Here is a 17,216-nt window from a genome sequence, read left to right on the forward strand (position 1 = left end):
TTTAATACAATTATAACCCTGTTTGAAGTGACCAGGAGTTTTGAGGGAAACTGAAACTTTGAGGTTGATGTTTTAAATCAATGGGGGGACCTGCCCCAGATGCCTTGAAAAATGACTTTAAACAAACTTGATGGTTTGTCTAAGTAAATATGAAAATCTTATAAAAATGTTTTAAAGCTATTATATGAGATGAGAACATAATCCCATTTTCTTGTCTATTTCAGAGGAGTTTACCTGCCTTGAGACAGTTAACACCAGATTCGGCTGCTTTTATCCAGCAAAGTCAGCAACAACAGCCCACAACGCAGGCAACAACTGCCCTGACAGCAGTGGTGCTGAGCAGCTCCGTTCAGCGCACAGCAGGGAAGACTGCTGCCACCGTCACAAGCACTCTGCAGCCACCAGTCATCAGTCTGACACAACCCACACCGGTCAGCGTTAGCAAACAAGGACAACCTACGCCTCTGGTATGGAAAAGGAAGGACGTTTTCTATTAAATCACAGTTGGCAGAGTATAATGTTGCCTTTCACTCTTTTAAATCACGTGTTTAGCTCAGCAGAAATCTTTTTATGAACATTCAAAGAAAAGTCCTGCTAGGAAGAAAATAATCTATTATTTTAAATAGTTGAAACATATGTAAGAATTAAAACCCTACAATTTTCAGTTTTATTTCCCAGTAAAAAGAAATAAGCATAAGCAAATTGCCCTTTATCCATTGACATATCCATTAGTATTTATTATTGGTTTAAATGAATAACCAAAAATTTAATGAATCTTCAGTTTGTTACTATCTTTGAGGTATATTTTTGGTGAAATTTTCTATCCTTTGAGAGATTATACTTTGTACTTAGGGGGGGAAATGTCACTAGCAATAGTTGTATTAGTTAACTATCATATTAACTTCATTACATTGCAAGGAAATTTTGAAGGTACCTACATATGTATGTATAATACACACTCATTTGTATACTCATGTACAGATTTATGCACATATGTATATATACCCATATCTACAGTGTGTGTGTGTGTGTGTGTGTGTGTGTGTGTGTGTGTGTGTGTGTGTAAATCAGGCCTGGGTGGCACCAATTTTACCATTCTATTTCAAAGAAATTTTTTTTAGCTATATTAGGAACATAACTTAGCATCTTAAGGTGTACAGTGTGCTTTCCCCATAATAAATCCTGTAAGGTAGAGACATTTTACAAATGTGGAAACTGAGTCACATAGTGGTTGAGAGAGTTGTTTGAGGTCATCTAACTAATAAGTATCAGAGTGGGAATTTAAACCCAGCCCTCCTAACTCTGAGTCCATTGCTGTCTCTATTGTACTTCCTCCCACATAAACATTTAAATTTATATAGATTTTAAAGGTTGCTGAAGTTTTCAAGTATTCTATTTCCACTATACTCTCTGCCCCTCATTTCCCCATGAACCTCTCAGGCCTTCTGCTACATCATGTTGTCTCTTCATAACTTTAAGAAAAAAGAATCAATGGAACTATCAAATTGTTAGGAGCTTATTGAACAGAAAATGTATGATGCAATTCACACTAAACTGAAGTGGGTAATAAGATTTTACTAAGCCATTCTTTCAGCTACTCAAATTAAGCTATTTTTACATGATCATTTGTCTGGTACACAACAATAGAATGGTAGTTAGGAATAATTTAAAAAAGTAAATGCTTAATAAATCTTTACTGACCACTTGTTTTATTCAGGTCACTGGGAGGAACATAAAAATGAATGGGACACAGTCCCTGGCCTCAAATACCTCAGAATTTAGTAGAGACCATAAGAACACAAACAATCATAGTAAAATGCATACAAGAAGCACAAGCATAGGGCTATAGAATTTAAAGCAAGGAAAGGCCATATGTAAATTTCTTGTGAGCTGGGCTTATTTCTTTGTATTTGTATCCCAAGTGGCTAGCATGGTGTCTAACACATAGTGTGCATTTATTTATTGATCAATACTAACTTGGAAGTTTCTTAGAAGTGACATTTGAATTGGATAGTGAAGGCTGAGCATTTGGGCAGGCAGAGGTGAGGAAGATGACAAGGCAAAGAAAGCAGCATGTAAAGGGATGGAGGTGGGAAAGTTTAGGGCATGGTTGTGGAGCATCTAATTGTTAAGTTTGGCTTGCAATTAGGATTGTCATGAGTGGTGCAGTGAGAAGCAATATGGTATAGTGAGTGGAAAGAGTGAGCAGTAGATCCTAGCTCTTATACTTATTATGTGAGAAGCCGGACAAGCCACCTAACCTTGCTGTCTAGATTTCTTTATCTGTAAAAGTGGGGATAATACTTCATAAATTCTCAGGGTTCTTTTGAGCATTTACAAAATGCTATGTAAATGTAAATATATAAAGTGTTATTATTAGCAGTCTTATGGGGGTAGGTAGGTAAATTTGGACCAGATTATTAAGAGCCTTGAATGCCAGGCTGAATAGTTTGGAGATATGTAATAAAATACTGAACTGTCATGTTTGTAATTAATTTTACTATGATCCAGAAAGAAAGATTAATTTGTATCATTCAGTTCCATTTTAATACAAAGGACAAAACCTAAACAAGTATGCAAAGTATATTTCCCTAAAACAATTTAGCAAAAGAAGGGAAAAAAGGGGAAATTGTTACATGCAACCTCACAGTAATTTGCCATTTGTCAAAGTAAAGGAAGGCTGTATTTTTAAATTTTGACAAATATACACCTTTTTATATTCGACCCAAGTTTTGTTGCTGTTTAATGTTATTTTCATTTATATAACTGTAGTCAGTGTGTGCACATTTCTTTGGCTCTACTTCATTCCGTATCACTCCATACATATCTTCTATTTCTATGAATTTTTAATTTTTGTCATTTCTTATGGTAAAGAATATTCTATAATGCTTTCCTATTAGTTTGTTTGGTATCTCCTAATTATTAGGTGCATAGTTTGTTTCCAACTTTTTGCTGTTACAAATAGAGTTGCTATGAATATTGTTGAACAGCTGGATCTTAAATAGGTTTGAATAACTTCATAACTTTCCCCTTTTACTTCCAAATTGCTTCCCAAATGGTTAGACCAATTCACAACTCTAACAGCTAATGAATTAGCATGCCTGTTTTCCCATACCCCATTCATATTAAATTTTTCCATCTTTCATTATCTTTGCTACTATGATGGGTAAGAGCATAAGTCAGAATTGTTTTAATTTGCCTTTGAATGAGTGTGTGTTTCTCTGATAATTAACAACTTTGAATATTTTTTAAAATGGCAGTTGGTATTGTTTTTTTAAAAATCTGGTTTTTCATGTTCTTTGACCCTTATTTATTGAGTATTAGGCTCTTAAAAATTTGTGTTAATTCCCTTGAAGATTTTGCATGTCACAAAAGCTTAATGCACTCTCCCTAAAAAGCATTTATTTAAATAACCTTTGAGAATAGAAGTATAAATTATTAATATAGTTGCTAATTATGCTTCCTTATGCCTGAATTTTATCATACTTATATAATAAATTATACTTTTGTTATGCTTATATAATAAATTATACTTCCCTTATATAGTAAATTATTACTATATAATTAAACTTCCCTGTACATGAATTTTTATGATAAAATTTTTTATTATAAAAATTCAGGTACATATATGCATATGTATTTATGTATAGATATGTGTGTATATGTAAACACACATATATATTATTTTTCTAGGAAACATTCAAATGTTTTGATAATATAAGAAAATAAGACACTATAGATAGGAAAGCATGGCATTGGCATTATAGGAACGTATTCAGTGTTCTTTGGCCTTTTTCCACTAGGTTATCCAACAACCACAAAAACCAGGGGCATTGATAAGACCTCCACAGGTAACATTGACACAAACTCCTATGGTAGCGTTGCGACAGCCACACAATCGTATCATGCTCACTACTCCTCAGCAAATTCAACTAAATCAGCTTCAAACAGGTAAGGCTACTTACTTTTGATTAGTTGTTAAATACATTTTAGTCATCAGTGTCCATTAGAAGCCAAGGAAGGTATATTTCAGAATCAGCAGCGGGTGTGACTCAAAGTTATTCTTGTTTAATTTCTAAGCTTTTAAAAAGTTTTTTTTTGGGGGGGTGGGGGGTGGGCGGGCAGGGCAATGAGGGTTAAGTGACTTGCCCAGGGTCACACAGATAGTGAGTGTCAAGTGTCTGAGGCTGGATTTGGACTCAGGTACTCCTGGCTGCTGCTTTATCCACTGCGCCACCTAGCTGCCCCCAAAATTCTTTATTAATTATCTGTGTAGTTAAAGTAGAAATCAGGAAGATGTTGGGCAGTTTCTCTGCCTATAAGTATAAATTAAACATTCTTTGAAACATATCTCAAACTCGTCAATATTAACTGCTAGTATTTCAAGTTTTTGATTAATTTGTGATAATAGGTATGAGTACTTGCTTCATGAATACAGATTGTGTTCCTTCCACAACTTTTCATATCAAATGGTTTTTATCCATATTTTTCTGTAAAGCCTCAGGAGAGAATCTAGCTAATACATTGAAGGTCTTTATCCTAGTTAAAAAACTTTTTTTTAGTGGTATTAATGAAACACATAGTTTATCTTTAATTATACTTCTTTCTTGTTCTCTGACCAACCTACCTCCTTTTATTGTCATCTGTTTTCTTGATACCACTACTTGTACACAAGTCCTCATTGATAGTATTCAGTAGCATGCATCTTTCTATTACCCTTTGGTTATCAGCAATTTTGATTCTTTTGAGATGATGGTGTTCTATTATTCACAGCCCTATAACATTACTGGGGCAATATTGCTATTAAAAAAATAGATTGCAATTTCTCTCTTTTTTCTTCCTTCTTATATTCTCTCCTCCTTTTTATATTCAGTTTCCTGTAACTGTATGTGCCCATTCAGAAAATACATATTGATGGACTAAATGAGCTGTCCATCCAACATCATTTATGACTTGAACAATGTGTGTTTTTCATCCATTTTCTTTTTATAGTATAAATGATTAGATTGATCTCTTTTGAACAGTCCTAAATTTTATTCTGATCTTCTGAGGCACAATAAAATTGGCACTCTGCTTGGAAATAATATATAATTTTCAAAGAGAAAAAAATTTAGTGCATTGTAGGTATATTCCTAAATAATTGCTTTAGAGGAAAACTTTCATTTATAGTTGAGGCTTGTAATCTACAGTATATTAAAACAAATCTTTGTAGTTTAACTTTTTTTGGTTACCATTGACTTAATATTAACTTATACAAGTTCAAAGTAAGTGACATGTATGATAAAAATTTCAGGTTGTTTTCAGTATGTTTGTTTTGTTTCTGTAGTTCCTGTAGTCAAGCCTGCTGTATTACCTGGCACCAAAGCTCTTTCTACTGTTTCGGCACAAGCGGCTGCTGCACAAAAGAATAAACTTAAAGAACCTGGAGGTGGTTCTTTCAGGTACAGATTGTGCTTTGTCACATGTACTTTTTAAAAAAAAAATCATAAAAGTATTTTATTATTTTCCAGTTACATGTAAAGATAGTTTTCAACATTTGTTTTTATAAGATTTCTAGTTCCAAATTTTTCTCCTTTCCTCCCTTCCCTCCTTCCTCCCCAAGACAGCAAGTAATTTGATCTAGGTTATATATGTACAATCACATTAAACATATTTCTGCATTGGTCATGTTGTGAAAGAAGAATCAGAACAAAAGGGAAAAACTTCAAAAAAGAAAAAACAAAAAGTAGAAACAGTATGGTTCGATCTGCATCCAGATTCCACAATTCTTTTTTCTGGATGTGGAGAGCATTTTCCTTTATGAATCTTTTGGAAATGTCTTGGATCATTGCACCGCTGAGAAGAGTCAAGTCTATATCACAGTTGATCGTTACACAATGTTGCCGTTACTGTGTACAGTGTTCTCCTGGTTCTGATCACCTCACTGAGCATCAGTCCACTAAGTCTTTCCAGGTTTTTATAAAATATGCCTGCTCATCATTTCTTACAGCACAATACTATTCCATTACATTCATATAACACAACTTGTTCAGCCATTCCCCAACTGATGGGTACTCCCTTGATCTCCAACTCTTTGCTACCATAAAGGGAGCTGCTATAAATATTTTTGTACATGTGGGTCCTTCCTTATGATCTCCTTGGGATACAGATCCAGCAGTAGTATTACTGGGTCAAAGGGCATGCATAGCCCTATAGTGCCTTGGGCATAGCTTCAAATTGCTCTCCAGAATGGTTGGATCAGTTCACAACTCCACCAATAATGCATTAGTGTTCCAATTTCTCCACATCTTCTCCAACATTTATTATTTTCCTTTTTTGTTATACCAGCCAATCTGATAGGTGTGAGGTAGCACCCCAGAGTTGCTTCAATTTTCATCTTTCTAATCAATGGTGACTTAGAGCATTTTTTCATATGGCAATAAATAGCTTTGATTTCTTCATTTGAAAACTGCCTTTTCATATCTTTTGACCATTTCTCAGTTGGGGAATGTCATACATGCTTTTAAAGAAACAGACAGAATTTAAAAGAATTACTTATTCATATTCTTCATCTTTGTTTTTGATAGATCTTGTCAGGTCAATTGATTAATCAGCAAACGTTTGTTAAACATCTTGTGTGTTAGGCATTGGTCTAAATATTGGGGATCCAGAGACAAAGAATAAAACATTTCCTGCTCTCAGCTGTGCCCAAGAGGCTATAAAACTGTGCATACCCTGTGGTGGCAAAGAATTGGAAATTGAGGGGAAGCCCATCAATTGGGGAATGGCTAAACAAGTTGTGGTATATGAATGTAGTGGAATGCTATTGTTCAGTAAGAAACGATGAGCAGGCAGATTTCAGAAAATCCTGGAAAGATTTACATTAACTGATGCTGAGTAAAATGAGCAGAACCAAGAGAACATTGTACACAGTATCAACAATACTGTGTGATGATCAACTGTGATAGACTTAACTCTTCTCAGCAATTTGATGATCTAAGATAATTCCAAGGACTCATGATTGAAAATGCTATCTCCACAACCAGAAAAAAAGAACTGTGGAATCTGAATGCAGATTGAACCATACTGTTTATACTTTTTTTGTTTGTTTTATTTTGATTCTTCTTTTACAACATGACTAATGCAGAAATATGTTTAATGTGATTGTATGTATATAACCAATATCAGATTGCTTGCTGTCTTGGGGAGGAGGGAGGGAGAAAAATTTGGAACTAGAAATCTTATGAAAACAAATGTTGAAAAAAAAAAACATTCCCTGCTTTCCAGAGCTCTGGACACTAATGGCAGATGAGCACAGTGTCCTCAGAAGCTGTAAGTCCTCAAAGTATGGTTACTCTACCTTGTAGCATCCATTTTTAAAAAGCATCTTAAATTTGATGATCCATATTTTTTAAGGTCAGGATAGCCTAAATAAGCATTATGATGAAGAGAGGTGAGACTCTTTTGAGATATGAAAGCTTAATGATAGCTTTTTTTAATTATATGAAGCCATAGGAATATTAATATATTTTTTAACTTTTTTTTTTGTTTTTTTGTTTGCTCAAATAACAAGTAGACAATTTGAAGGTAAATGCAAGCTTTCAGAAAATTTCCTCTAAAATAAAATTTAAAAATAAACTCAAAGCAAGGAATAGAAAATTTATGTAACCTCCTAGGCCTAGTTCCTGCCTTATAATATCCTAATTCTTTATTTAAAAAAAATTATCATTTAAAAAATAAGAAAAGACTGTCTCCTTTGAATTTTAGGATGTAGGGCTTATTTATAGTACTGATAAAGGTCTTTCAAAGAACAAGGAGAAGAAATTGTATTTTGAGTACATGCTAGTTTGCCTTTTTATTTTTTTAAAGTTTCAGTATAGTTTGTACTTTTCAGAGGGACTCTGTTTCCACTTCATTACCGTATTTCCCCAGCAAAACCAAAAATCTCTTGGAAAAAAATGTGTGTGTGCTTTCTTCCATAAATCCCCTGTACTGTTTAGTGATCTTTTCTCTTTTTTCCTCAGGGATGATGATGACATTAATGATGTTGCATCAATGGCAGGAGTAAACTTATCAGAGGAGAGTGCAAGGATATTAGCAACAAATTCTGAATTAGTGGGCACATTAACAAGATCTTGTAAAGATGAAACCTTTCTCCTTTCAGCACCTTTACAAAGAAGAATATTAGAAATAGGTATGTTGATATTCAAAAGAATTCAATTAGTATTATATATAAAGAGCTACTCTGAATTAGTATTACATATAAAGAGCATATAGTCATATTTGCTTTGATGACTAAAAGAATTGAATTAATATTACTTATAAAGAGGTACTCTGACCAGTAGCTTAGATTTTTTTTTTATAGGTATGAGTGGTAACAGTGATCTTCATATGAATAAATCTGTGTATGTTGGATACATTGCCTAAAGCGTGTGTGTTTCATAGTGATCATTATCACTAGTTGGAAAGTTTGCTTTATTTTTTTTTTCCTACTGTGGGTTTGGAATACTTTTCTTCATATGTAGTACATCAAAACTTAAGTGATTAGGGAAGAAAGTTTGAAAAAAACAAGTGGAGTGAAGGGTTTAAACCATTATGGGAGCTCTCATAGTGTAAACTTTGACTCTAGGTAAAAAGCATGGAATAACAGAACTGCATCCTGATGTAGTAAGTTATGTGTCACATGCAACACAACAAAGGCTACAAAACCTCGTAGAAAAAGTATCAGAAACTGCCCAACAAAAGAATCTCTCTTATAAGGTAATGAGACTTTATTTTATTAACAGTGGTGTTAAGATGGGTCTATAGAAATGTTTTCAGTATAAACTAAGGGGGATGAGGGAACTCAGGTGCCATTTATATCTCTTTTGAGATTATTTTGAATTTTTCACAATAATAGCTTTCAAGGAAATTTTCAGTGTTTTCATTCATGGTGTTCTAGGATCCTGAAGGAGACATGGAGAACTCAATAACAGTTATATAGTAGTCTAAGGAAGATTATTAACAGATTCTGCATTGGAAATTAGAGAATCATCTAATGCTATTACTAAATATCTTTTTAAAATAGTCACATCAATCTAGTCATCATACAGGACAAAAGACTCTTTATCCAAGGGCTTGACATACTGAGATGACTGGCTAGACAGGGATGCCTATACAAGCTGTTCCATTTTGTTTTCCTTTACACACTCCTTATCCTGTTGGTTCCTTCCATTTGTCTTTCCTTAATTGGTGGAGGATTGGAAGAGATTACCACAACACCCAGCTTCATCTACCCATTGAACCCAGGTATCATCTACATTAAAAATATAAATTTGGGGGCAGCTAGGTGGCTCAGTAGATAAAGCACTGGCCTTGGATTCAGGAGGACCTGAGTTCAAATCCAGCCTCAGACACTTGACACTTAACTAGCTGTGTGACCTTGGGCAAGTCACTTAACCCTCATTGCCCTGCAAAACAAAACAAAACAAAACAAACAAACAAAATATATATATATATATATATATATATATATATATAAATTTGAGCCCTATAAAAACTCTAAAAAATCAAAACATAATTTCACATTCAGAAAAAAATATCAATTACCATTTTAGGAGGTAACACAGCAGTTAAGAGTAGGTAGCAATAGATAAACATTGTGAACTCTGGTTAATATTCACAGAGTAAACATTCATACTTTATTTCTATTTAATTTTTTAAAGAAGGGTTCTCAAATGGTGATGCTCAATTTTTATTTTCTATTAGATATTGCTTTCTTGATATTTAATGTTAGACTTAAAAGTCATATCCTAGTGAAATTAGAGAACAGGTCATATTTGCTTTGATGACTAAAAATGAACTCTTAAAAAAAAGGTTGTGAGGGGCAGCTAGGTGGTGCAGTGGATAGAGCACTGGCCCTGGAGTCAGGAGTACCTGAGTTCAAATCCGGCCTCAGACACTTGACACTTACTAGCTGTGTGACGCTGGGCAAGTCACTTAACCGCAATTGCTTCACTTTAAAAAAAAAAAAAAGGTTGTGGAAGGGAATTAGTATTAGTTATATGGAGTCTTGTTCAGATGTGTTGTGCAAACTTCTAACTGTTATTTTTTTAAACTTATGATAAAGAATACTTTTGCTTTTCTTGTAGGATGATGAAAGATATGAACAGGCAAGTGATGTCCGAGCACAGCTCAAATTCTTTGAACAGCTTGATCAAATTGAAAAACAGAGGAAAGATGAACAAGAGAGAGAAATTTTAATGCGAGCAGCAAAGGCAAGTGCTTCGATTTCATACCCAATTAGATTTGTGGAGCCAACAAGATTAAATGGTTCTGCTGGCTCTCACTGGAGCGGGGAGCATTCATATCTCCTTTATAAGAATTTTTGTGTAGGTCAGTTTACTGGTTTTGGAAGCAGAGGGCTCAGGTTCAAATCCTGCCTCTTTTACTTATGAACTGAGTGACCAACTAGTTATATTTCATTTGAAAATTTTCTGCTAAGGAATTTGGGAATCCTAAGAACTCTATCCCCAAGAACAGTGGCATAAGTTTTATGTTTCTTTAGTTTTTTTAAGGTTCTGCTGTTGGATTATCCAAAATAAAGGTACTATATAAAACCCTAAAAGCACATGGTAATATCTGAGCTACATTGTGAATCACAGTTTTTCCCTTTCTTCACTCCTAGAATAAAACAAAAAATAGACCTACAAGATAGTCAACCTTGGCCAGGACAAAATTTTGAGTTTGGGTTTTATCCTATGATTATTTATTGCATTTTGGCCTAGAAAATAGTGAAAATTCATGTTGCTTAAACCTAATTTTTACAAAATTCTTTAAATAATGTTTAGGTAATTTGGATTCTCATGGTTCTCATCCTTCATCACAATTTTGTGCTTAACTCATAAGACTCTGATTGAATTGTGTTTAATACTTAAAAATGACTAGTAAGAGAATTTAATTAAATTTCATTAGGCCAAACATTGTGTCTTCTCTTGCATTCCCTAGCACCAGTGTTCATTTTTGTTGACTGTTTTCAGAGAGGCTTCTTTTCCCCCTCGAACTTGGTACCTAAATTTCTAACTACTGACACATTAAATAGTCCTTGAGTCTAGAAATTAGGGTCATTTGACATATCTGTGAAGTGAATGTTTACTTCATTGGAGATAGTTTCATGATGAGAAACAGAAAAAAAAACTTCTAGGGTATAAAATATGAGCTTTGAAATGGAAAAGTTTTGGTTGCAACTTAATTTCTTGTTTTTCCTCCCTTTCCCTTTTTATTCTTTCGAAATACAGTCTCGATCTAGGCAAGAAGATCCAGAACAACTTAGGTTGAAACAGAAAGCAAAGGAGGTATGTTTCGTTATATTTTTGTATTGTATTTTTATATAAAATGTATAATAAATAAATAAAGTTAACATATTCATTTGCTTTTTCAAAAACAGATGCAGCAACAAGAGTTAGCACAGATGAGGCAAAGGGATGCCAACTTAACTGCATTAGCAGCAATTGGTCCTAGGAAGAAAAGGAAAGTGGATTCTCCGGGACCTGGATCAGGGACAGAGGTACAGTAGAGTTATAGAATTTTAGAGCTGAAAAGAACTTTAAAGATCATCTATCAAAAAGTTAATTTCTTGTAGTCAGATTATATAAATAATTTCACTGGCAAAATGTTTGGTTACTACAATTTAGGATGTGGGGAAAAGACTAATTTTAAAGTATGTAAGAGTTGAAAAGGAAATGACATGAAAGTATAACATATTAAAAAATGATTAGAAACCTAACCTTGAGTATCAATAAAAACAACTAAGCTTAATAACTATTTAGGTTCTAGTTAGTTTCAATTGTAGACAGTAATGCATTTTTAGGATTCTTTGTCCTTTCTTCTTATTCACTTTTGCCCATGATCATAGTTAATGTACATTTCATTCTTCTAGTTCTGCTTTTTTCACTTTGAATTATATCATAAATGCCTTTCTAGATTTCTTTGTATTCCTCATGGTTGTCAATTATAATAGCAGTATAAATGTTCCATTACATTAATCTATCCTGATTTAACCATTTTCCTGTTATTGAGTATTTAGGGTACATACAGGTTTTTTGCACTTATCTAGTATTGCTGTGAAATTCTTTAAACAGATTTTTTTTTTTGGATAACATTTAGGGATGTATTCACAACAAATAAATTATTGGGTCAAAGGGATGATTATTTTTATAAATTTTACTGTGCAATACCAGATTGTTCTCCAAAAAGATTAAAAAATGTTGGATTTCCACCAGTAGTGAATGAATGTACTCTTTACTCTACAACACCAGGATCATTGATTTATATTTCTTTTGAATCTTATTTTTTTGTGTATGTGCCAATTTAATATGTATGAGTGGCACCTTAGGGTCGTTTTAATTTGTGTTTTTTTGAAAGAAAAATGTTCTGGGAATTATTGACAACTTAGGTGGAAATATCATTTTGAAGTTTTTTTTTTCCAGTTTGATTTTTATGATATATTTTGCTTTTATTTCCTTTTTCTGTGTTAATAAGCTAGCCCAAACTGTCTTTCATCTACTTTAACACTAATGGTAACTGAAACAGAATTTATGTCCTAATTGCTTGAAGAAAGTGGATAGAGTGCTGGATTTGGCGTCAGGAAGATCTGAGTACCAATACCACCTCAGGCACTAATTAGCTGTGGGACCTGGGACAAGTTACTTAACTTCAGTTTCCTCATTTGTAAAATCCTACCTTCCAGGATTGTAGTGAAGAGTAACTGAGAAAATATTTGTAAAGGGCTTTATTAGCCATTATTGAATAGTTGCATAGCTTTACCCAAAGAATACTTGTGTTAAAACTTGGGCTCATTGAGAATGATTTTCAATTTCCCAAATGCATTTCAACTTACTTTTCACTCCTATTCAATTCTGGGCCTAGTTTACTGTCCATCTGTAGTATCTGTCCAAGATACATGTACTGTTGGACTGGTGTAATAGGCTATACATGCAACTTCCTACCACGGAACAATAGGTATTCTTCATCTACGTAGTTTTCCCTGTGTGGATTATTAGGCTGGATTATTCTTTTAGTTTAATATGTTTCTAGAGTTTATAAATGGTTGACTTATTCACTTAAATAGTATATTTGAATTCTTTTTGGGAGGTGGGATTTGTTGCATTTGTCCTTTCATTGTTTTAACTGGAAAACAAGAATATTAGGGTGCCTTTGGAAAACTGTCAAATCAAAGTAGATAGCAGTTATATTTCTCTAATAGTCAAAAGAGAGGACTTGACCCTAATCTTTATGGATTAGCTTGTGTTTTAACATTAGAGGAGAGCATCATTGCTTCTGATGTGAGGGACTTGAATTAGTAATTATCATTATGATTTTGGACCTGTTTTCTTTAGATCTCTTCTTTCCCTCAACCTTTTCCATCAATAAGGCCAACTACAGTGCTTCACCTCATACTCCCCAATTTTTTCATTCACTAAAGATAAGGCCTTTTTTAAACAAATGGACTTGGTTCTTATGCAGTGGGGAGTAAAGGTCTTCTGACCTATTGATTCTTAGTATACCTTTGATTCAGGTCATTCATCAAGCATGTATTGAGTACCCATTATGTGCTAGGAATACAAAGACACAAATAAATATGTCTTCCCAAGGAGCTTACATTCTGCTTGGGGGCAAAAACATGTGTTTCAATGGAATAGCTTTCAAGAACTGAGTCACCATCACACCATGATGAGATATCATCAGATTGAGAGGTGGGTGGATAGTATGAATGAATAAAAGAACTTAAGCCCTTATGAGCTAAGTACTAAGGGTACAAACTGAGAAAAAAGACAGTCCGTGCTCTCCAAGAGCTCATAGGCTAATTGAAGGAGATTGCACATGTAGGAGGTTTCAGCTGCAGGGGATATGACAAGGCCCAGAAATTCTTAGGGTGCATTGGAAGGTTGAGAGGAGGAGGAAAGGTTATAGTAAATGAAAAATAGTTTATCCCTCTTTGTGTGGGAAAATGAAAATGTTGCAAATTATAAATATGAACTACAAGTAAAGATATATTTGCATATAGGAATTTATTTTGCAATTTTTGAAGTAGATTTTTTGCCTTAGTAGTCTAATTTAAGGAAAAAATGGAAACTACCTATGAGAATTAAGGTCTGAGGAAGTATAGGAAATTCTTGGTTTGATGTAAAATTAAGAATCTATACATTTTAATATTTCAAATTAACATTAAGAATGTAAGCACAATCTTTAGGAGCTGTGTGGTATTATGACTTTGATCACCAGAAGACACTTTTTGATGTCTTAAAATTACTTAAGCTCATTTTAAAATTTTATTGAAGCTTTTCTTTAACCCCATGGTTATTTCCTAATCTATAACCCCCCTAAAAGAAAATTACATGCTTTGTAACAAAGAAAGAGTTATAAAACTAACCAGCAATAGTCCGTCACATTCTGTATACCCCATCCCTCTCTCATCTTTTAATGGCTCTGCTTCATTCCTTTTGTCCAGTCTAGTTTGAAGTTCTGTTTATTTTACTTAGAAAATATCTCATATATGTCCCCCTAGGATAGGCCTTCATCATCTATTGCCTGGACTGTTGTAGTCTCCTGACTTATGTGCCTACCTTCTACTGTATTTCCCTTCCCACCAACTTCATCCTATAAATGTTACCTTTTCAATGTCTGCCTATGAATGTAAATTCCATTCCTTGAAAGCTTTACATTGTTTTCTAATTGCATACTAAATGCAATATGACTTTTCAGTAACCTGAAAGTAAAAGCCTTTTACAGTCTGGTTCCAGCCTGTCTTCTCATCCTTCTCCCACCATTCTTCCTTCACGATGCCTCAAACTGAATTACTGTTTTCCCTTAACACATGCAGTGTTCATCTCCATACCTTTGTTCATGGCATTCCCCTTTCCTCGAATGCATTTCCCTCATTAAACCCTTCGCATCTTAAATGGTAGATGTTCCATGATGCCTTCCTCAATCCCTGCAGCTGGAAGTTACCTCTCTCTGCTCCAGCCTTTCCTAATCTTTGTTGCTACTTATCTTATACATTTTGTATACTATATTTGAAAGCTCCTCATGAGGAAAAGGAACAACCATTTATTAAGGGTCTACTATGTGTGAGTACCTTTCAATTTGTTTTTTCATTTGAGAGCAGGCATCATGCTTATTTATCATTATGCCTATCCAGTGCTTAGCATAAAAACTTATATATTATTTGTATGTTGCATATTTATTGAAAAATAAAATTATTTTTTAATTAAATAAGCTTACAGTTTGCTAAATCTAAGAACCACTTGATTTTTTGTTTGTTTGTTTGGGGTTTTTGCGGGGCAACGGGGGTTAAGTGATTTGCCCAGGGTCACACAGCCAGTAAGTGTCAAGTGTCTGAGGCCGGATTTGAACTCAGGTCCTTCTGACTCCAGGGCTGGTGCTTTATCCACTACGTAACCCAGATGCCCCAGAACCACTTGATATTTAACACATACAACTAGGCTATTGTATCAAATTATAACTTGATATTCTTCATTCTGTGCTTTTCATTATTTACATGTAGTTTGTAAAGGCTGCTTATAAGGTATGACATATGTTGTTGTCTGTATTAGATAAAGGTTTGCAAATGGATCTTTAGGTGTTAAAGGGATTGTGAAACCTTATTAGGTAAAAGTCACAATTTTACAGTGTTTTCTTGGTTCAGAAGGATAGGTTAGGTGTGTTTGATAGATGTTTATTTCTTTTGATTAGTTTAAGGGCCTCCTGGTCTTAAATGTGACAATGGGTAGTATTGGTCATAGACTTCCTATGAATGAAAAAATTTCTTTGTTTTCAGTCTCCTTATTAAATCTGTTTAATCTTTATGTTTGCATTTGTTCTCTCTATACATAAATGGATCCTGGCTATTTAGACATTTAGATAGGTAACTCATTTCAGGATTGCTTTTATATTAATCAGTACATTTTTATTAAGGACTTATTTGCCAGGCACTATACCAAATACTAGTGCTACAGAGAAAAATTGTAAACATTTCCTGTCCTGAAGGAGCTTTTATTCAATTGAAGGAGACATCCTGTACATGACTAGATATAGACAAAATATCTTTACTTCTTTCTAGCTGTTCTTGGAAAACCAAAAATGCATGGGAAAACCCATTTGATAGGGAAAAGCCCTGAGTGCCTGCAGTATCACCAATCAAATAAGCAACCTTATTTTCCACAAGTAACTTAGAATAATAATTCTACAAGTAATACCATTCCCAGAAAAAAAGAAGCTACTCTAGAAACTGGTTCCAGAATCTTATTTTTTCTATAAAGTAGTTCTTATTCATGTCTTATAGCTCTGCATATGATGTATCTCTGAATTTTTCTGACTTCAGTGTTCTTGTTTGCAGCTTTCTTAATATGTAGACTAGAAACCTCAAATCTTTATCACTATTAGCACTATTTCTAAATTCACCGCCCCCCCCCCGCCACTGTCAGTTTAGGGATAGAGTGTAGTTTCAGTTAAGATATAAAGATAGAAGCTTGTTTTTCATAGTCCTTTTTAAAAATTTGTTTCCTATACTATTTTATTATTATTATTTTTTAATTAATTAATTTTTTTTAGTGAGGCAATTGGGGTTAAGTGACTTGCCTAGGGTCACACAGCTAGTAAGTGTTAAGTGTCTGAGGCTGGATTTGAACTCAGGTACTCCTGACTCCAGGGCCGGTGCTCTATCCACTGCGCCATCTAGCTGCCCCTGTTTCCTATACTATTGATTGTATGTATGAAAAGTATATTTCCCATTGGTCAGCTTCAGGTAATGTTAGTGGGAGAGGATACTTAAGGTGTACGTCATTGTCACTGAGCATGTGTCCCAGGCCCCTTTGTTGAAGTAACATATCCATTTACTTGGATAGAATTTCAAGACTTAGTAGACAGTAACATAGGAGGAATTAGGGTAATAGGAAGAACTTAACATTCTGAACAAATTACTATTAATTCAGTAGTATATGAAATAGAGTTGATCTTAATTTGCTTTATTTGAACCGCACTAACTTTTTTGGCGGGGGGTGGAGGTGTGGGGGGGAGGGCAGTGGAGGTTAAGTGATTTGCCCAGGGTCACATAGCTAGTAAGTGTTAAGTGTCTGAGGCCAGATTTGAATTCAGTTCCTCCTGAATCCAGGGCTTTATCTACTGTGCTACCTAGCCACCCTGCATTAACTTTTTAGAATTTTAACTTTGTGAAGATATTAGTGTGACACATTAACAAT

The 17,216-nt window shown here is 34.1% G+C and overlaps 1 protein-coding gene across 1 annotated transcript in view; it reads left to right on the forward strand.

Annotated features, from left to right (window-relative positions):
- The window catches only part of TAF4 (TATA-box binding protein associated factor 4), a 158,752-nt gene that overhangs the window by 134,341 nt on the left and 7,195 nt on the right, over window positions 1-17,216 (forward strand). The window contains exons 8-15 of the mRNA XM_043980110.1: window positions 225-467; window positions 3,804-3,951; window positions 5,327-5,441; window positions 8,004-8,173; window positions 8,609-8,739; window positions 10,110-10,235; window positions 11,256-11,312; window positions 11,405-11,524. Coding sequence (XP_043836045.1) covers window positions 225-467; window positions 3,804-3,951; window positions 5,327-5,441; window positions 8,004-8,173; window positions 8,609-8,739; window positions 10,110-10,235; window positions 11,256-11,312; window positions 11,405-11,524 — 1,110 coding nt within the window. The remainder of the gene's footprint in view (window positions 1-224; window positions 468-3,803; window positions 3,952-5,326; window positions 5,442-8,003; window positions 8,174-8,608; window positions 8,740-10,109; window positions 10,236-11,255; window positions 11,313-11,404; window positions 11,525-17,216) is intronic.

This window comes from Dromiciops gliroides, chromosome 2, assembly GCF_019393635.1.
Source record: "Dromiciops gliroides isolate mDroGli1 chromosome 2, mDroGli1.pri, whole genome shotgun sequence".
Taxonomy (NCBI): domain Eukaryota; kingdom Metazoa; phylum Chordata; class Mammalia; order Microbiotheria; family Microbiotheriidae; genus Dromiciops; species Dromiciops gliroides.